Consider the following 22,341-nt stretch of genomic DNA (forward strand, 5'->3'; position numbering starts at 1 on the left):
TATGGACTGATGAAATGAGATTGACTTTTGAAGGGCCAGATGGATGGCCCAGAGGCTGGATCAGTAAAGGGCAGAGAGCTCCACTTCGACGCGAGCAAGGTGGAGGTGGGGTACTGGTATGGGCTGGTATCATCAAAGATGAACTTGTGGGATCTTTTCGGGTTGAGGATGGAGTGAAGCTCAACTCCCAGACCTACTGTCAGTTTCTGGAAGACAACTTCTTCAAGCAGTGGTACAGGAAGAAGTCGGTATCGTTCAAGAAAAACATGATTTTCCTACAGGACAATGCTCCATCACAGCCTCCAACTTCTCCACAGCACGGATGGCCAGTAAAGGTCTCAAAGAAGAAAAAATAATGACATGGCCCCCTTGTTCACCTGATCTGAACCCCATAGAGAACTTGTGGTCCCTCCTAAAATGTGAGATCTACAGGGAGGGAAAACAGTACACCTCTCGGAACAGTGTCTGGGATGTTGACCGTAAACAGATCAGGCAACTGACAGAATCTATGGATGGAAAGCTGTTGAGTGTCATCATAAAGAAAGGTGGCTATATTAGTCACTAATTTTTTGGGGTTTTGTTTTTGCATGTCAGAAATGTTTATTTCTAAATTTTGTGCAGTTATATTGGTTTACCTGGTGAAAATAAACAAGTGAGATGGGAATATATTTGGTTTTTATTAAGTTGTCCTACTAACATAGCCAAATCTAAAGAAAAAACCCACTCCAACTTCCAAAAATATTAAGCTTTGATATTTATGAGTCTTTTAGGTTGATTGAGAACATAGTTGTTGATCAACAATAAAAATAATTTTCTAAAATACAACTTGCCTAATAATTCTGCACACAGTGTATTCAGTAAATGCACTCAATACTTAGTCGGGCTCCTTTTGCATCAATTACTGCATCAATGCGGAGTAACATGGAGGTGATCAGCCTGTGGAACTGCTGAGGAGTTATGGAAGCCCAGGTTGCTTTGATATTAGCCTTAAGCTCATCTGCATTGTTGGGTCTGGTGTCTCTCATCTTCCTCTTGACAATACCCCATAGATTCTCTATGAGTTTAAAATCAGGCGAGTTTGCTGGCCAATCAAGCACAGTGATACTGTTGTTTGTAAAAGAGCTGTAGTGTTCCCACACCCTGTGCAGCAGAACACTCACATTAATTGCAGGGGTTCCCTCTGCTTCTGTCATTCCGGCTTCAGATCCACGGGTCTCACAAACAACCCCAGACACAATGTCTTTTCTTAACAGTTCAACTTTACTCACTAGTAGGGTTTTCATTACAAATGTGGAACAGTGCATACAGACTGACACTCCTATGGCTTTCCTGGTCTTCCTAGCAATCACTGCTCTTCCTAGACAATCCCTGTCCCATCCTGGCAATCTCTGCTCTTCCTGGATAATCTCTGTCCCGTCCGTGCCTTTAGGCCCACCAGCTTCCTCCCATTCCCCTTGTCTGGCTTCAAAAGGAAGAGGTAAAAGGCTTGCAGTCTCAACTTCACCTAGTCCCGTCGTTAGGCCCCGGATCCTCTTCGGAATGGTTACCGTTTAAGCTGGTGACTGCTGGTTAACTTTTTGATAATATTCTAATTTTATGAGAAGCACTTGTATCTTTCTGATTTAAGGGCACAAAAAAAAAATCAAAGTTTAAAAATTGCTAAATTTTTGAAATTTTCACCAAATTTCTGTTTTTTTCTTTCATACATACAAGTCATATCGAACAAATTTTACCACTATCATGAAGTACAATATGTCACGGAGAAAATACTCTCATAATCAGTGGGATACATTGAAACATATTACCCCATAAAGTGATACTGGTCAAAATTGTAAAATGCGGCTTGGTCATTAAGGTCAAAGTTTTCTCAGTCACTAGGAGGTTAAAGTTAATCAGAATCAGTGTTAATGATGGCAGCAATATACTGGCTACTATGTAAGATTAGTTTAATTATAATTGGCTAATTCTGAAGACAACCACATCCTTAATTAAAGAGGATGCAACCACTTTATTTTAGCTTTGTTATTTTTATTTTCCCTATCAAAATGATTTTAGCTTGTTTCTCAATTCATATGTACAGATCATGGGTGACATTAATAGTAGAAAACGTTCTGAAAAGGTTCTTCTTTGTATGATTTGTAATTTAACAGGGGTGTGTAGACTTTTTGTATCCATCGGTATAATCATTAATACATATGTAATATCTGTCATGCTAAAGCTGGTTTCAGTGCCCATATTACTCAGAGGCTGGTTTCAGTGCCCATATATTTACCACCTGGACTCATACGGTGATTTCATTGCATAACCTCAAGGAGTCTGGAGGCTATGGTCCACCTCTAGCTTACTTGTCTAGACATGACAGCTATATGTAACTGATTATTTTTTCTCCCAGGTCTCTGCTTCATCTTGCGTTGCTGCCCAGTCAGAGGTAAGTTGCAGGGGTAATAAAGGGAATCATTTGGATATGTGGGAGAAGGTTATATGGTGGCTGGTTGTGTACTGTGTAATACAGAAATGCTGAATATATACTGTGTGATGTGTCAGGGGCAGTAGCATAACTGGAGTCTGATGGGCAAGATGTGGACCCCATCCTGAATAAATTTGCAACCTCCATACTGGTATGTGGGTCCTTCATCCTGGTATATACGTCCCCTATTCTGACACTGTTCTTTAATGTATAGAAAAAAATAAGCTATTATACTCACCAGGGGCTTACATAGAAGTCATAGGGCCCCATAGCAGAAGTATAATGCACCCCCCCCCATAGTCCTCCACATAGTATAATGTATCCAATAGTTCTCCATACAATATACTGCACAGCCCATAGTCATCCTTTAAATGTAATGCACAGCCCATAGTCATCAGCCCGTTCATGGTTCGCAACCTTCACGGTTCAGGTCCTTTAACACAGGCACAAACACCTTCCTGGAGTGCTTCCTATCCAGGCACACTGAATGCTGCTGTCTTGGAAAGCCAGCCACTTAAACCCTAGATAATGCAACCACTCGATCATGTGACTGATGACATGATTGTGACATCACATAGGTCCTGTCAGCACACGGCGGAGATGCCTCTGTAGGTGGAGATAAGGTGGACATTCTCCCACCCGCTCTATGAATGTCCACATAAAATCCAGCCCATTATGCAACTTATTTTAAGCCTCAAAACACTTAATATTCTAGAGGAAAAACTCTGGTAGTGAAACATATCTCCCCTCCAGCACTTTAACAGTGACTTCGTCACACAGGGTAACACTTAAGTTTGCTTCCTCTGTCCATTTCCGCCAACCACGGACAACAAAGAGGGGCTCATTATCCTCTTTATCTACTGACAGTTGCACGCCCATCACCTCTTCCTCCTCGTCCTCCTCCATGTGTTCCTCATCTCCTGCACCTTCACAGCACACAGCGACTGTGTTTTCTGCAGCAGAGCATCCAGGCTGGAATAGTGGCAGAAACATTGCTGTATCAACAGGTTTAGGACGTGAGCCATGCGAGGCACATGTGTGAGGTTGCCCAGGGGCAGGGCCGCCACCAGGTTCTCACCGTTATCGCACATGACCTTCCCTAGCTCCAGGTTCAGTGTAGACGCCCATTGCTCTAACTCATCCTGGATAGCTGTCCACGACTCTTGAGCTGTGTTACTGCGATCTCCAAGGCATATTAATTTGAACACTGCCTGATTGCTGTTAGCCTTGGCTACGCAGTACAGGGGTGGGTGGGGATTTTCTCTGAACTGTTAAAACACATGTGTCATTAAGGTAGAGGTTTAGGGCACAAGTGGAGGCCCTGGAGAAAGTGGAGAAGCCAGAAGCAGTGGAGGAAGTGTTAGGTACAGAGGTTTGTCCTGCAAGCCTTGGGAATTCCAAGACGTGTGGCATCCCCTTGACCGCCTGTCCTCATAGCCACCAGAGTCACCTTGTGTCCAATTTGTGAGATGTAATGCCCCTTCCCATGTTTGCACGTCCAGGTGTCAGTGTTGAAATGCACCCCGGCAGACAGATTTTTTCAGGGAATGGGTTATCTTGTCTACGAAATGCTTTTGTAGCACAGGTGGAAAGGCAGCATTTCCGTAGCCAACAGTTTGGAGATGGTGGAGTTCAATCTCTTACCTTTGGCATGCGAAGGAGAAAACATTCTTTTACGTGACCACAACTGTGGGACCGAGGGCTGGCTGCTGTGCTGAGATAAGGTAGAGTAGGGTGAACATGACAAACTGCTGGACTGTGCTTAAGGTGCAGGCCGAGATGTTATGGTGGATTGAGACAGATGTGGTGTGCTCGGTGAAACAAAAATTGTAGGCATCTCCACTTCAGTAACAGCTGACAGGCTCTCACTCACCCCGACTGTAGGGGGTAGCAAGAGTAGGTTCTGCGGCCGGATACCTGTGAGAGAATTGCCATGGTGACAGAGGCGGAAGAAGCAGCATATTCGGTTGATGGGATGGCCCATGGTTAGTGAGGCCTGCTGGTCCACATTTTAGCATAGTGTCATTCTCAGACTAAGGCATGTTGATCGTGTATGTGGCGGTTCATGCATGTAGTAGTTAAAGTATTGCAATTTTTGCCTCTACTGATTAGTTTTTTCAAAGTTGGCAGATAACGTGAGTTGGGTCATCCATTGCGGTCTCTAAAAAGGCCCAGGCTAGGCAACCCTTGCCACTCCTGCGAACTTCAGACTTGCAACCGGTGCTGGCCATAGCCACAGTTGTGTCTGAGGATGTAGTACTTGTTGTGGTTGCATCAGTTTGTATCTGTGCGACAAGATGCAACATAACCTCCTCATCTTCCTCCTGCTCCACCTCCTCTGCTGAGCTGCCTCTGGATTTACACCAAGTGGAATCTACAATCTCATTGACATCCTCTCTTTTCTTCCGAGGGTCACCCACCTCCTCTTTCTGCCCTGACAAGACAGTACAGTCCACGAGTGCCACACGTATCTGAGTCTCATCATCATCTCCACCTCAGGGGCTAATTTTTGGTGAAGAGGGTCTACATTCTGCTGGGACCCTACTTTGCCCTGCGCCAAATCCAACAGGATAAAAATTGGAGCATCGGTGCAGATGCTTTCCTCCTCTAGATTCTGTGAATCTTTGGAGCAGACCTCTGATGCCCATGGAATAGAATGTGTGAACAACTCTGCAGACTGGTCCCTCTGTGGTTCCCCACAGTCAGTTGGAAAGTTGTGACGCAGGGGGAAACAAGGGTAATTGGGGTGCCACCACTGAGGACTGTACTGTGTGTGATGTCAAGGTGGAGGAAGAGGAGGAGAGGCCACTTGATGCAGCGCTTCCATCCACTTTAGCACATGCTCTTTCTGACCCTCATCTACAAGGCATACCGCTGTGTGGCTGCCAAAAAAAAGGGAGTCAAGTAGCCCGCCCAGTAACAGATGTTGTCAGTTGTCCTTGGATAGGACGAAATGGTGTTTTTTCAGTAGAGCTTTCAGCAACATTAACACCTAACCCATATACACGTTGAACACCAAGCCTATTCCCTCTTCACCTACGACAACACTATTAGCCCTAATGATTTTCATTAGCAAATGGAGCCTCCTGGCTGCACCCCAATATTAACCCTAGCGATTTTGATTAGAAATGGTCTTACTGAGTCTTGACTGCAGCACAGTATTAGCCCAAATAATTTTGAGTAGGACCTGGGGACTCCAGTCTGCACAACACTATTAAGCCTAATGATTTTGATTAGCAAATGGAGAATCCTGGCTGCCCCCAATATTAGCCCTAATGATTTTGTTTAGCAAATGGGGCCTCCTGGCTGCACAACACTATTAGCCCTAATGATTTTGATTAGCAAATGTGGCCTCCTGATTGCAACACAATATTAGCCCTATTTTTTTCAGCAAATGGGGCCTCCTGACTGCACCACAAAATTAACCCTCATGTTTTTGATTAGCAAATGGGGTCTCCTAAGTCATGTCTGCAACACAGTATTAGCCCAAATGATTTTGAGTAGGAAATGTGGACTGCTGCCTGCAAAACACTATTAGACCAAACTAGTTAGATGCTGGAAGGTTGATTTCACACAGGACAGGATTCTATCTAGCTATATGACAACAACATCGTCATCGCCGGCAGCTTTCTATCTGAAACAGGAGCGCACTGAATGCTGATGTCATCCACCAGTGCGGCTGTGTCAGACAGGAAGCACAGGACGGATCCTTGCAGCTCCGCTCCGCTGCCATTTTCTCCTGTTGGCAGTGGAGCTGCAGCTTTCGCTCCCTGCCCTCCGCACATGAGGGCAATCTGGCCAGGGGTCCCCTAGAACCTCGGGGCTGGAGAAACAGGTCAGATTGCCCTCATTATTAGCCACCCCCAGAAAGGGGCCCATCTCCACCTCCGGGCTCCGGTGCAGCTGCAGCGGCTGCACATGTGGCATGTCCGTCCCTGTCCCAGTGCCCAGGCCTTGATGCACAGGGTAATCTGACAAGGAGTGAAAAGTTTTGGAAGATAGAGGAGTGCCAGGCCGACTGTACCAGCGTCCCCTGTGATTTCTCTGTGCTGTACAACTATTGCGTATCCAAGCTGGACATGTGGCATGATCTGTCCGGCTAAGCCTTGCAGGTACTGGCCTGTCCTGCCGCTAGCGTTTTGTCAAAGCGGGTTTTTAGTGACACAAGGCATAATGACTGAAAATGCTGAGAGGCTGACTCTTATCAAAATGTACAAGGCCTGTATTGTCCCAGAATTCTCAATCCCAACAGATAACAGCAGCAGAACATAAAGTCAAATAAAATGTTCATTTTTTGGGGGGTGTATTCCCATTCACCTCTTCCCGCTTAAACAAGGGTATACAGTTCTTGATTTCTGAATTTTAGAGTCTTTCTTCTCCTCCAACATATCTACAGGTTAATGAGCCGACCATCGCTCCATTATGCGTCACTCTCTCCAAATTATTAGATGGTCATTATGCATCAAGCTCTCCAAATTTTTAGAGGGTCATCCTGCAGTGTTCGTTCAAAATGTTTGACTTCCAGGGTGTACGGCAGTTCCTTTTTCGAATTTTTGGTCATTGCACTTAGAGCACATAAAGGCACGGATGATTGACCTCGTGGAGACCAAAACATCCAACACCGCGGAGACACCATCACGTGTTTCTCAACGCAGTGATCCAGAACACTGCCCCCAAATATGCAAATGCAAGTAGAGGAGCTGCGGAGACACCATCACGTGTTTCTCAACGCAGGCAGTGAATAGCCAGGCCTTTCACCGGGAAGGAACAACCAAGGGAAGGGCAGCATCCAATAAAGGAAAACATCCAATAAAGGAAAACCACCTATGCCAAGCATGGTATCCATCCACAGACAGCTGTTTCGGGGTTTTTGCCCCTCATCAGTGTGGAGTAGGAAACTGGCTATCAGGAGCAGTGCCTAGTAGAAAGTCTATAAAGGCACGGATGATTGACCTCGTGGAGACCAAAACATCCAACACCGCGGAGACAGCATCACGTGTTTCTCAACGCAGTGATCCAGAACACTGCCCCCAAATATGCAAATGCAAGTAGAGGAGCTGCGGAGACACCATCACGTGTTTCTCAACGCAGGCAGTGAATAGCCAGGCCTTTCACCGGGAAGGAACAACCAAGGGAAGGGCAGCATCCAATAAAGGAAAACATCCAATAAAGGAAAACCACCTATGCCAAGCATGGTATCCATCCACAGACAGCTGTTTCGAAACAGCTGTCTGTGGATGGATACCATGCTTGGCATAGGTGGTTTTCCTTTATTGGATGTTTTCCTTCATTGGATGCTGCCCTTCCCTTGGTTGTTCCTTCCCGGTGAAAGGCCTGGCTATTAACTGCCTGCGTTGAGAAACACGTGATGGTTCGAAACAGCTGTCTGTGGATGGATACCATGCTTGGCATAGGTGGTTTTCCTTTATTGGATGTTTTCCTTCATTGGATGCTGCCCTTCCCTTGGTTGTTCCTTCCCGGTGAAAGGCCTGGCTATTCACTGCCTGCGTTGAGAAACACGTGATGGTGTCTCCGCAGCTCCTCTACTTGCATTTGCATATTTGGGGGCAGTGTTCTGGATCACTGCGTTGAGAAACACGTGATGGTGTCTCCGCGGTGTTGGATGTTTTGGTCTCCACGAGGTCAATCATCCGTGCCTTTATAGACTTTCTACTAGGCACTGCTCCTGATAGCCAGTTTCCTACTCCACACTGATGAGGGGCAAAAACCCCGAAACAGCTGTCTGTGGATGGATACCATGCTTGGCATAGGTGGTTTTCCTTTATTGGATGTTTTCCTTTATTGGATGCTGCCCTTCCCTTGGTTGTTCCTTCCCGGTGAAAGGCCTGGCTATTCACTGCCTGCGTTGAGAAACACGTGATGGTGTCTCCGCAGCTCCTCTACTTGCACTTAGAGCACAGACTTTATGAATATAGGACTCCCACTACCTAACAATTTTAACAGAATGTGTATGAGGCTCTCCTTTATGTTTAATACAGGGTGCATTGGAATCCCTCTTCCTTCTAATTTTTGACAGTTCTTGCATTGTCCACATAGGCTTTGTGCGTTTCCAGGTCCCTCCTTCATAAATTAAACAGGATGTGCCTGACCATGTCATATATATCACATGCCCAGATAAACTTACATTTGCCGGTGGCTTTAGTTTTATTTCCCCCTCTACTATGTCATCTACTGTAGTCGTATTCAAAGATGAAATACGATGAGAGATAACTCGGATATTAAGTGGGAAGGAGGTTAATTTTTTTTCTCTTTTTACAGTAATTTTGCCTTATATAGAAGTTATTATATAGGAAAGAATGTTTCCTAAAAAATGTTCCTGTAAAATCCTTTTTACCTTTGTTTTAGTATGTTTTATTGTCAGTTCGTAAAAGTTGCATAATATTCTGACAACCTTGTTTCCAGCAGTGACTTGACGCCACTATTATGGACTGACAATAAAACATACTAAACCGAAGATAAAATGGATTTTACAGGAAAAATAGTGATAGGAAACATTGTTTCTAATATAATGACTTGTATATAAAGAAAATTAAAAAAGAGAAAAAAAATGCCTCCTCCACCCCTTAGGCTATGTTCACATAGAGCATTTTACACTTCGTCATTGCTTTCAAAGTTGAAAAAAAAATCACTGGTAAATGTAATTTTAGCATTTCACTCACTTTTCTGATCATGTGGTGTGTGTGACATGGTCAGAAACATACTGTTTGATTTATCAAGGAAGGATTCTGAAACTCAGAAAGCCTATGCGACCAATACAAGAACTGCCAAAAATTAGACAGAAGAGGGATTCCAATACATCCTGTATCACACATAAAGGAGGGCCTCGTTCACATTCTGTTAAACTTGTCAGGTAGTGGGAAGCCTAGACTCATAAAGCCTATGCTCTAAGTGCAAGGGCTGATAAAAATGAGAAATAGGGACTGTAATACACTATGGAAGGTAAGCATAGAAGGGACTCAGAATAAATGATCTGACAATTGTTAAAAGAGTGGGACTTTCACATTTTAAAAAGATTGTACAAAGACAAAATATGTCAATGAATGCATGGAAAAAAGCTATTATGCTGTGGCCTGTGGTACAGAATTATGTGACCAGAAGTAACACTCATTTCCATCAGATTATAATCATATGAGATAACGAGAAGCAGAACAACATGGTAAAAAGCAAGAGCTTGACATGAATAAAGCTGTTGATGTGGCTAGTGAAGACTACGTGGATAGTAAAGATCTTACCACCATTGCTGTACTAAAAATTGAAGAAACAACACAAAACAATTATAGGATGGAGAAGGCCACATTCACTGTAACTAGAGAAGAGCAGAGGGTCAGAGCAGTTGAGTTAAAGAGAGTGACTGGCAGCGTGACAGCGGACCGATCCCCGGAAGAGGTGGACCTACTGCCGCAGAAAATGCGTTGTTAGTCATTGTCCGTGGCCATTTTATCGGAGACTCATATCCAGAGAGAGAATTTTAAAACCAGCAGGACACCTACAATTCCAAGGCCTATCTACTTAGTGCAAGGCCTAGCAAAAATGTAAAGGAGGGATTGCAGTACACCCTGGAAGAGACTTAGAGGAGGGCCTCAGAAAACATTTATTTACCATTTGGAAGAAGTGGGACTCCTAGACTAGTAAAGTGTGTGCACTATGTGCAAGGGCTGCCAAAATTAGAAGGAAGCACTGCAGCACACCCTGTAAGAGATGTAGAGGATGCCTCAGAAAATATATTTTTCCCATTTGGAAAGAGTGACACTCGCAGACTGGTAAAGCCGATGCCCTAGGTGCAAGGGCTGAAAAACATTTACCCCAGTGGGGTGTAGATATCTACAGTATATGTAAGAGATTTTTAGAGTTAGACCTCTAAAAATTATGAAGGAGGGCAGCATACACACCCTGTTAAAATTAAGAGCGAGGGTCTCATGATCACCCTGTTGATAAGGTAGATGAGGAGGAGGACACCATGAGCCATGTATACCCTTGTTTGGGTGGGAAGGGTAGCATGGGAATACCCCAGAAAAAAATCATTATCACCCAATCCGCAATGAGAAGAAGAGATGAGGCTGGGCTGGGTAGTATCACCTTATGTACTTTCTTCCTGCATCGCCACCTGGTCCGAATGCAAATCTTCCTCTTTAATTGTGAGCAGTGACCGTTTGAGTAGACACAGAAGCGTGATGTCTACGTTGATTATGTCATCATCGCCACTCTCCATCTTGGCTGATTCCTCAAGGTTTTGGAAAACCGCACAGATGTCAGACATCCATGACCACTCATCAGTTGTTATTAGTGGAGGTTGAGCTGAATACCCACAGGCATGTTGCAGCTGGTATTCAACTACTGTCCTCTGCTCCTCACAAAGCCTTGCCAACATATGCAATGTTAAGTTCCAGCGCACAGGCAGGTAGTATACCATTCGATGAGTTGGCAGTTGCAAGCTCTGCTGCAACACTGCCAGACCAGCTGCAGATGTAGGTGAAATGGGCACCCACATGGTGTACATTCACAAGTAGCTCAGCCAAATTTGGCTAGGTTTTCAGAAACTGCTGAACCGCTAAGTTAGGGTACTTTCACACTGGCGTTTTTTGTAATACGTCGCAATGCGTCGTTTAGGGGAAAAAACGCATCCTGCAAAGTTGTTTGCAGGATGCGTTTTTGCCCCATAGCGTAACATTACCGACGCTGTTGTGAATTCTGCTCTTGGGCTCCCTCCGGTGGTTATGAGTGGTAGTGCTGCGGTAGTTGGATCACAGCATTTATCAGGTGTATCCATTTTTTGCAATTTGGGCTGGGCTATTTAAGTCCTGCTTTATCCTTTAGTCAGTGCCAGTTGTCCATTGTTTTTGGAGGATTCACATCCATACTTGGTCTCTCCTGGTCTGCTGTTCATTTCTTCAAAGATAAGTTCTGGCCTTGTTTTTGCTGTCCACCTGCTGTGGACCTTATTGTCTGTGCATTTTCTTGTTTTGTTTTGTCCAGCTTTGTCTGTGAAGGATTTTTTGCAGCCTAGCTTTGTCTCTGGAGATGCAGATATACCCTCCATGTCTTTAGTCAGATGTGGTGTTTTGTATTTTCTGTGGTGGATATTTTCTAGTGTTTTGATACTGACCGCATAGTACTCTGTCCTATTCTTCCTTTTTAGCTAGTATGGCCTCCTATGCTAAATCCTGATTTCATGTCTGCGTATGTTATTTCCCTCTCCTTTCACAGTCAATATTTGTGGGCGGCTGTCTATCCTTTGGGGATTTTCTCTGAGGCAAGATCGTTTTCCCGTTTCTGTCTTTAGGGGTAGTTAGTTCTTAGGCTGTGTCGAGGGGTCTAGGGAGTGTTAGGTACCCCCCATGGCTACTTCTAGTTGCGCTGCTAGTTCAGGGTTTGCGGTCAGTAAAGGTACCACCTTCTCCAGAGTACGTCTCATGTTGCTCCTAGGCCACCAGATCATAACAGTACAACTGGCCAACAATGAGTTAAATGCATCTCAGAAGAAGGGAAGGAAGCTCTTGAGCCATTTTTTTTTCTCCAGTCTATTCTGTGTTCTCTTCCCTCTTAATCTCTGGGTGGCTACGGAACCTAGTATTAACATGAATGTTCAGGAGTTAGTTTCTCGGGTGGATCAGCTTGCTGCTAGGGTACAGGGTATTTCAGATTTTATTATTCAGACTCCTGCCTTAGAACCTAAGATTCCCACTCCTGATTTATTTTTTGGTGACAGATCCAAATTTTTGAGTTTCAAAAATAATTGTAAACTGTTTTTTGCATTGAGACCCCGTTCTTCTGATGATCCCATTCAGCAGGTTAAAATCATCATATCCTTGCTGCGTGGTGACCCACAGGATTGGGCATTTTCCCTGGAATCTGGCAATCCTGCTTTGCTTAATGTTGATTCTTTCTTTCAAGCATTGGGGTTATTGTATGATGAGCCTAATTCTGTGGATCAAGCTGAGAAGATCTTGTTGGCCCTGTGTCAGGGTCAAGAAGCGGCAGAATCGTATTGCCAGAAATTTAGAAAATGGTCTGTACTGACTAAATGGAATGAGGATGCCTTGGCGGCAATTTTCAGAAAGGGTCTTTCTGAATCCGTTAAAGATGTTATGGTGGGGTTCCCCACGCCTGCTGGTCTGAGTGAATCTATGTCTCTGGCCATTCAGATTGATCGGCGCTTGCGCGAGCGCAGAGTTGTGCACACTGTGGCGTTGTGCATGAAATGTGTCTGGGTCCCCCTCCCTGCCCAGCATCATACCTCCCAACTTTTGAAGATGGGAAAGAGGGTCAAAGTTTGCTTTGCGCGCCACGGCAATTTTTAGGCCACACCTCTGGTCACACCCATTCATAACTAGTCACAACCATATCCACGTCCCAACCACACCCATTTAGCACTGCTGATCACACTGTTTCATGAAGAATAATTATAAACAAAAAAATATGGCCACACAGTGCTCCATACTGTATAATGGCCACACGGTGCTCCATACTGTATAATGACCGCACTTGATGCTCCATACTGTATAATGACCGCACGTGATGCTCAATACTGTATAATGACCCCACATGATGCTCCATACTGTATATTGGCTGCACATGATGCTCCATACTGTATAATGACCGCACATGATGCTCCATACTGTATAATGACCGCACATGATGCTCCATACTGTATAATAGCCGCACATGATGCTCCATCTATATATATAATTGCCTACGGGTTTTTCCGTCTGTCTGTCTGTCTGTCTTTCTGTCTTTCTGTCTGTCTGTCTGTCCAGGAAATCCCACGTCCCTGATTGGTCGATGCAGCCAGGCCTCGACCAATCAGCGATGGGCACAGTATCGACGTAGAAATCCCGCGTCTCTGATTGGTCGAGGCCGCCAGGCCTCGACCAATCAGCGACGGGCACAGCGACGATGATGTCATAAAGGACGTAGACATCCCGCGTCTCTGATTGGTCGAGGCCGCCAGGCCTCGACCAATCAGCAACGGGCACAGCGACGATGATGTCATAATGGTTGCCATGGTGACAATGATGTCATAAAGGTTGCCTCGATCAATCAGCGACAGACACAGTCTGCCGCGAATTCTAGAATCATCATTGTCCATATACTACGGGGACATGCATATTCTAGAATACCCGATGCGTTAGACCGGGCCACAATCTAGTACTGTATAATGGCCTTACATGATGCTCCATACTGTATAATGACCGCACATGATGCTCCATACTGTATAATGACCGCACATGATGCTCCATACTGTATAATGACCGCACATGATGCTCCATACTGTATAATGACCACACATGATGCTCCATACTGTATAATGACCGTACGTGATGCTCCATACTGTATAATGGCCACACACGATGCTCCATACTGTATAATAGCCGCACACGATGCTCCATACTGTATAATGGCCTTACATGATGCTCCATACTGTATAATGACCGCACATGATGCTCCATACTGTATAATGACCGCACATGATGCTCCATACTGTATAATGACTGCACATGATGCTCCATACTGTATAATAGCCACACATGATGCTCCATCTATATATATAATTTTCTAAGGGTTTTTCCGTCTGTCTGTCTTTCTGTCTGTCTGTCTGTCTGTCTGTCCTGGAAATCCCGCGTCTCTGATTGGTCGAGGCCCGCAGGCCTCGACCAATCAGCAACAGGCACAGCGACGATGATGTCATAAAGGACGTAGAAATCCCACGTTTCTGATTCAGCGACGGGCACAGTATCGACGTAGATGTCATAATGGTTGCCATGGCGACGATGTCATAAAGGTTGCCTCGACCAATCAGCGACGGGCACAGTCTGCCTAGAATTCTGGAATCATCATTGTCCATATACTACGGGGACATGCATATTCAAGAATACCCGATGCGTTAGAATCGGGCCACAATCTAGTACTGTATAATGGCCCCACATGATGCTCCATACTGTATAATGACCGCACATGATGCTCCATACTGTATAATGACCCCACATGATGCTCCATACAGTATAATGACCGCACATGATGCTCCATACTGTATAATGACCGCACATGATGCTCCATACTGTATAATGGCCCCACATGATGCTCCATACTGTATAATGACCGCACATGATGCTCCATACTGTATAATGACTGCACATGATGCTCCATACTGTATAATAGCCACACATGATGCTCCATACTGTATAATAGCCAGACATGATGCTCCATACTGTATAATGGCCCCACATGATGCTCCATACTGTATAATGACCGCACATGATGCTCCATACTGTATAATGACCGCACATGATGCTCCATACTGTATATTGCCACCACTGCATTGTACTATGTGCACATATATAGTGTTACATGCACTGACCAGGCTGCAGGAACTCACTTTATAATATATATCTCATATATAATGTGGGATGTCCTGGAGCCGGGCTCAGGGTCACACAGTGCAGGGTGAGGATAACTGTGAGTTATTGCTACAGCTTACATACAGATCAGGTGACGCTGAAGCCGGGACCTTATCTGTCTGTAAGCTTAAGATGGTGCAATAAATCTCACAGTACAGAGAGATCTACAGAAAGCAGGAATGAGATGAAGCCCTTCACATACCTCCTGCCCGGGACCCCATGGCTTTCTACTAATCTCTCCTCTCCAGGCCTCCAGCAGAGTGAATCAGGCGCGCAGGTGACATCAGATCAGCAGACACACAGCCTGCTGTCTGCAATGGGAAATGCCGGCCGGCACTTGTAAACTGCTGATACAGTGCGGGGCCTGCACCGATCTACAGCTGCACCGGTTGAACCGGCGGTAGGTCCGCCCCTGGTCTAGAGCTGAACGACAAGGATTTAGGCGTCAGAATAGGTTGTGTTTTTACTGCGGCGATTCTGCTCATGTTATTTCTGATTGCCCTAAGCGTACAAAGAGAATCGCTAGTTCTGTTACTATCAGTACTGTACAACCAAAATTTCTGTTATCTGTGACCTTGATCTGCTCATTATCGTCATTTTCTGTCATGGCATTTGTGGATTCAGGCGCCGCTCTGAATTTAATGGACTTAGAATTTGCCAGACGTTGTGGTTTCCCCTTGCAGCCTTTGCAGAACCCTATTCCTTTAAGGGGGATTGATGCTACACCATTGGCTAAAAATAAACCTCAGTTTTGGACACAGCTGACCATGCGCATGGCGCCAGCCCATCAGGAAGATTGTCGTTTTCTGGTGTTGCATAATTTGCATGATGATATTGTGCTGGGTTTTCCATGGCTACAGCTCCATAATCCGGTGTTAGATTGGAAATCCATGTCTGTGACTAGTTGGGGTTGTCAGGGGGTTCATGATCACGTTCCTTTGCTGTCGATTTCCTTTTCCCCCTCTTCTGAAATTCCTGAGTTTTTGTCATGTCAGATTTCCAGGATGTATTCGATGAGCCTAAATCCAGTTCCCTTCCACCACATAGGGACTATGATTGTGCTATTGACTTGATTCCAGGTTGTAAGTTCCCTAAGGGTCGACTTTTCAACCTGTCTGTGCCAGAACATGCCGCCATGCGGAGCTATATTAGGGAGTCTTTGGAGAAGGGGCATATTCGGCCATCTTCTTCACCATTGGGAGCAGGTTTTTTTTTTGTTGCCAAGAAGGATGGCTCCTTGAGACCATGTATTGATTATCGCCTCTTGAATAAGATCACGGTCAAATTTAAATACCCTTTGCCTTTGCTTACTGATTTGTTTGCTAGGATTAAGGGGGCTAGCTGGTTTACTAAGATTGACCTTCGAGGGGCATATAATCTTATTCGTATTAAACAGGGTGACGAGTGGAAAACTGCATTTCATACGCCCGAAGGCCATTTTGAATACCTAGTGATGCCATTCGGACTCTCTAATGCCCCATCTGTGTTCCAGTCCTTCATGCATGATATCTTTCGGAGTTATCTTGATAAGTTCATGGTTGTATATTTGGATGATATTTTGATTTTTTCCGATGATTGGGAGTCTCATGTGAAACAGGTCAGGATGGTATTTCAGATCCTCCGTGATAATGCTTTGTTTGTGAAGGGGTCGAAGTGCCTCTTTGGAGTGCAGAAGGTTTCTTTTTTGGGCTTCATTTTTTCTCCCTCATCTATAGAAATGGATCCGGTTAAGGTTCAGGCCATTCGTGATTGGATTCAGCCCACATCTGTGAAGAGCCTTCAGAAATTCTTGTGCTTTGCTAATTTTTATCGTCGTTTCATTGCCAACTTCTCCAGTGTGGTTAAACCTCTGACCGATTTGACGAAGAAAGGCACTGATGTGACAAATTGGTCCTCTGCGGCTGTTTCTGCCTTTCAGGAGCTTAAACGCCGATTTACTTCTGCCCCTGGGTTGCGTCAGCCGGATGTTTCTCTTCCATTTCAGGTTGAGGTTGACGCGTCTGAGATTGGGGCAGGGGCCGTTTTGTCTCAGAGGAATTCTGATGGTTCCTTGATGAAACCGTGTGCCTTCTTTTCTCGGAAGGTTTCGCCTGCGGAACGCAATTATGATGTCGGCAATCGGGAGTTGTTGGCTATGAAGTGGGCATTTGAGGAGTGGCGTCATTGGCTTGAGGGGGCCAAGCACCGTACTGTGGTCTTGACCGATCATAAGAATCTGATTTACCTCGAGTCTGCCAAACGACTGAACCCTAGACAGGCTCGATGGTCCCTGTTTTTCTCCCGTTTTGATTTTGTGGTCTCGTACCTTCCTGGTACTAAGAATGTTAAGACGGATGCCCTCTCTAGGAGTTTTTTTCCTGATTCCCCTGGGGTTCTTGAGCCGGTCGGCATTCTGAAGGAAGGGGTGATTCTTTCTGCCATCTCCCCTGATTTACGACGGGTTCTTCAGGAATTTCAGGCTAATAAACCTGACCGCTGTCCAGTGGGGAAACTGTTTGTTCCTGATAGATGGACTAGTAAAGTGATTTCTGAGGTTCATTGTTCTGTGTTGGCTGGCCATCCTGGGATTTTTGGTACCAGAGATTTGGTTGGTAGGTCCTTTTGGTGGCCTTCTTTGTCGCGGGATGTGTGTTCTTTTGTGCAGTCCTGTGGGATTTGTGCGCGGGCTAAGCCTTGCTGTTCCCGCGCTAGTGGGTTGCTTCTGCCTTTGCCGGTCCCTGAGAGACCTTGGACGCATATTTCTATGGATTTTATTTCAGATCTTCCGGTTTCCCAGAGGATGTCGGTTATCTGGGTCGCTTGTGACCGGTTTTCTAAGATGGTTCATTTGGTACCTTTGCCTAAATTGCCTTTCTCTTCTGATTTGGTTCCGTTGTTTTTTCAGCATGTGGTTCGTTTGCATGGCATCCCGGTGAAAATTGTGTCCGATAGAGGTTCCCAGTTTGTTTCTAGGTTTTGGCGGGCCTTTTGTGCTAGGCTGGGCATTGATTTGTCTTTTTCTTCCGCATTTCATCCTCAGACAAATGGCCAGATGGAGCGAACTAATCAGACTTTGGAAACTTATTTGAGATGCTTTGTGTCTGCTGATCAGGATGATTGGGTGGCGTTCTTTGCCATTGGCCGAGTTTGCCCTTAATAATCGGGCTAGTTATGCTACCTTGGTTTCGCCTTTTTTTTGTAATTTTGGTTTTCATCCTCGTTTTTCTTCAGGGCAGGTTGAGCCTTCTGATTGTCCTGGTGTGGATTCAGTGGTTGACAGGCTGCAGCGGATTTGGGCTCATGTGGTGGACAATTTGGTGTTGTCTCAGGAGGAGGCTCAGCGTTTTGCTAACCGTCGTCGGTGTGTTGGTTCCCGGCTTCGGGTTGGGGATTTGGTCTGGTTGTCTTCCCGTCATGTTCCTATGAAGGTTTCTTCCCCTAAATTCAAGCCTCGGTTTATTGGTCCTTACAGGATTTCTGAGATTATCAATCCGGTGTCTTTTCGCTTGGCCCTTCCAGCCTCTTTTTCCATCCATAATGTGTTCCATAGATCTTTGTTGCGGAAGTATGTGGTGCCAGTTGTTCCCTCTGCTGATCCTCCGGCCTCAGTGTTGATTGATGGGGAGTTGGAGTATGTGGTTGAGAAGATTTTGGGATTCTCGTTTTTCGAGGCGGAAGCTTCAGTATCTGGTCAAATGGAAGGGTTACGGCCAGGAGGATAATTCTTGGGTTGTTGCCTCCGATGTTCATGCTGACGATTTGGTTCATGCCTTTCATTTGGCTCGTCCTGATCGGCCTGGGGGCTCTGGTGAGGGTTCGGTGACACCTCCTCAAGGGGGGGGTACTGTTGTGAATTCTGCTCTTGGGCTCCCTCCGGTGGTTATGAGTGGTAGTGCTGCGGTAGTTGGATCGCAGCATTTATCAGGTGTATCCATTTTTTGCAATTTGGGCAGGGCTATTTAAGTCCTGCTTTATCCTTTAGTCAGTGCCAGTTGTCCATTGTTTTTGGAGGATTCACATCCATACTTGGTCTCTCCTGGTCTGCTGTTCATTTCTTCAAAGATAAGTTCTGGCCTTGTTTTTGCTGTCCACCTGCTGTGGACCTTATTGTCTGTGCATTTTCTTGTTTTGTTTTGTCCAGCTTTGTCTGTGAAGGATTTTTTGCAGCCTAGCTTTGTCTCTGGAGATGCAGATATACCCTCCATGTCTTTAGTCAGATGTGGTGTTTTGTATTTTCTGTGGTGGATATTTTCTAGTGTTTTGATACTGACCGCATAGTACTCTGTCCTATTCTTCCTTTTTAGCTAGTATGGCCTCCTATGCTAAATCCTGATTTCATGTCTGCGTATGTTATTTCCCTCTCCTTTCACAGTCAATATTTGTGGGCGGCTGTCTATCCTTTGGTGATTTTCTCTGAGGCAAGATAGTTTTCCCGTTTCTGTCTTTAGGGGTAGTTAGTTCTTAGGCTGTGTCGAGGGGTCTAGGGAGTGTTAGGTACCCCCCACGGCTACTTCTAGTTGTGCTGCTAGTTCAGGGTTTGCAGTCAGTAAAGGTACCACCTTCTCCAGAGTACGTCTCATGCTGCTCCTAGGCCACCAGATCATAACACGACGCATTGCGACGTATTGACACACGTCGCAACCGTCGTGCGACGGTTGCGCCGTGTTGTGGTGGACCGCCGGGAGCAAAGAACGTTAAATGTAACGTTTTTTGCTCCAGATGGACCGCTTTTTCCGACCGCGCATGCGCGGCCGGAACTCCGCCCCCACCTCCCCGCACCTCACAATGGGGCAGCGGATGTGCCGGAGAATGCATCCGCTGCACCCATTGGGGTTACTCAGAGGTCTTTCCAATGATCTTTTTATACTTAGGACTGTGAAACTCAAGCCTTTTAATGAATAAGGCAAGGCGCATGGTGGCATATATCACTATATGCGGCTCACACCAAATCCTACACCAGCCACTACAGGAGTAAGATTTGTGCTGTAACGAATGAAGCCAATTATCATGAATTTGAAGGAGATCACCAGGCCCTGTCCCAGCTATGCCCACTTTTTTGGAGCTGGGGTGAATATAACACGAATATGCCAAAAGTCGCACATTTTAGCACAACCTCACATTTGCACAAAAAGTGCAACTTTCCAAAACTTTTTTTTCACCACAAATCTGCGTTAATGAATGTCCCCCATAGTCGCAATCAGTCTGGTTAGTTTATTTACACCGAATATGACAAGAACCTAGGGGACATGTTCACACCAGCAACCATTTTCCCCTGGTCCTATTACAGGTAATATAGAGGCGGTGTATGATTAGAGCGATATATGGGTAATAGTAATGTAGAGGTTGAGGATATATGTTAGAAATGATATTTTAAATACTGACATTATGTACCGTATAATTAATCTAGCTTTATATATAACACATTGTTGATTTCTCCTTACTGTAGGAATTGCGTACGTGCCCGACAAAGCGATCAATTTTACTAAGTGTGATCCAGCACAGGATCAGTGCCCCACTCATTCCTTCTGTGAGGAGTCAAAATACGGCTACTACTGTAAATGTGGCCAATATTTCTACAATGAGAAGGACAAGACAAACATCGTTTACCCGGGTGGAGAGTGTCTCGGTACTGTGCACCAACTTACTTTGTCATTTTTTATTTTATTTTATAGTCATTGAATTCTCAGGTTTCTCAGGCACAATCACCTTGTAGTTAGGTGGAACATCTGTAAGGCCAGGTTCACATTGCGTTAACAGCAGCCCGTTCAACACATGCGTTAACGGGCCGCTGCCGCGTCCCTGGGTCCGTCACTCAATGACGGCACATCGCTAGCGCACGCCCACTGTGGGCATGCACTAGCGATGCGTCCAACATAGGACTTAATGGCGGCGTTAACGGACTACATTACACCGCGTTATGCCGCGGTGTAACGTAGTCCGTCTAACGGACGCCTATAACGTAATGTGAACCCGGCCTAAAGCTGTAATGGGCCAATACCTACCATGTATAATACTGTTAATGCTTTATGTCATAGAGATGTTTTTTGGCCCACCACAAAAGTCACCAGGGTTGCGCGCGACTGTTACCTCTGCAACCCTGGAGCTCTGCTTTGCTGGACTAATTATAAATATAGTGATATATAGAAACTCACAGAGAAGAGCATGGGTCCCATATAATACAAATTACTGTCAAAGTTGACTAAATGTATATACCCATATATTTAGAGGACTAGTAGGTGTATACTCCCAGAATACATTATTAACACAAAAGGGATTGGAGTTCCATACACATAGGAATGTAATAAAAAGTAAACTTTATTGAAAAATACAAAAGACATACAACAATATGAATAAAAAGGACAAAGAACACCTAGTTGGGAAACAAGTGAAACCTCAGCACCAATGAGTATATGTACACTCTCACCAAGATATAGCATGTATACTGCTCTATGATGGTTATATAGCACCCAGTTAGTATATCAGCAGTGTGCATGAAGATCACTGAATGCCTATATATACATGTGTGCCCTAATGTTTGTCATAGTGACCAGCACACAAAAAGGAAATAGAGCAGTCTTAGTGTATCAAATAGAAGATTATCTTACCCATGATGGAAAAAAGTAAAGTGCCGAGGTGCCAGATCGACCCCCCAGATCGACCCCCGAGACCAATTATGTTTTTTTGGTCACCGTGACACTTCATTAAAATGCAATAACGGGTGATCAAAAAATCGTGTCTGCACCAAAATGGTATCATTAAATATGTCAGCTCGAGATCACGAAAAATGGAGACACTACGGGTATAGGAATATGGCACAATTTTTTTTTTACAAAGTTTGGAATTTTTTTTCACCACTTAGATAAAAAATAACCTAGACATGTTTGGTGTCTATGTACTCATAATGACTTGGAGAATCATAATGGCAGGTCAGTTTTAGCATTTACTGAACCTGGTAAAAAAAAAGCCAAACAAAAAACAAGTGTGGGATTGCACTTTTTTTGCAATTTCATCACCCTTGGAATTTTTTTCCCGTTTTTTAGTACACAACATGGTAAAACCAATGGTGTACAACTGTCCCGCAAAAAATAAGCCCTCACATGGCCATTTTTCCAGAAAAATAAAAAAGTTATATCTCTGGGAAGAAGGGGAGCAAAAAACGAAAAGCAAAACTGAAAAAAGCTCCGGGGGTTAAGGGGTTAAAGACATAAAAATGAAAAAATTGAAAATTGCTAAATTTTCTAAAGTTTTGCCAAATTTCCAATTTTTACACAAATAAACACAAGTCATATCAAAGAAATGTTCCACTATTGTGAACAACAATTTGTCATGAAAAAACAGTCTCAGAATCAGTGGGATCCGTTGAAGTGTTCCAGAGTTATAACCACATAAAGTGACACTGGTCAGAATTGTAAAATTTTGCTTGGTCATTAAGGTCAAAAGGGGTTAAATGAGCCAAATAAACCAGTACGTAGGTCATAC

At 44.7% G+C, this 22,341-nt stretch overlaps 1 protein-coding gene across 2 annotated transcripts in view; it reads left to right on the forward strand.

Moving 5' to 3' along the window:
- The window catches only part of LOC138677002 (adhesion G protein-coupled receptor E3-like), a 107,610-nt gene that overhangs the window by 11,103 nt on the left and 74,166 nt on the right, over window positions 1-22,341 (forward strand). For both annotated transcript variants that reach the window (XM_069766774.1, XM_069766775.1), the window contains exons 2-3: window positions 2,393-2,428; window positions 20,309-20,488. In XM_069766774.1, coding sequence (XP_069622875.1) covers window positions 2,393-2,428; window positions 20,309-20,488 — 216 coding nt within the window. The remainder of the gene's footprint in view (window positions 1-2,392; window positions 2,429-20,308; window positions 20,489-22,341) is intronic.

This window comes from Ranitomeya imitator, chromosome 4, assembly GCF_032444005.1.
Source record: "Ranitomeya imitator isolate aRanImi1 chromosome 4, aRanImi1.pri, whole genome shotgun sequence".
Classification (NCBI taxonomy): Eukaryota; Metazoa; Chordata; class Amphibia; order Anura; family Dendrobatidae; genus Ranitomeya; species Ranitomeya imitator.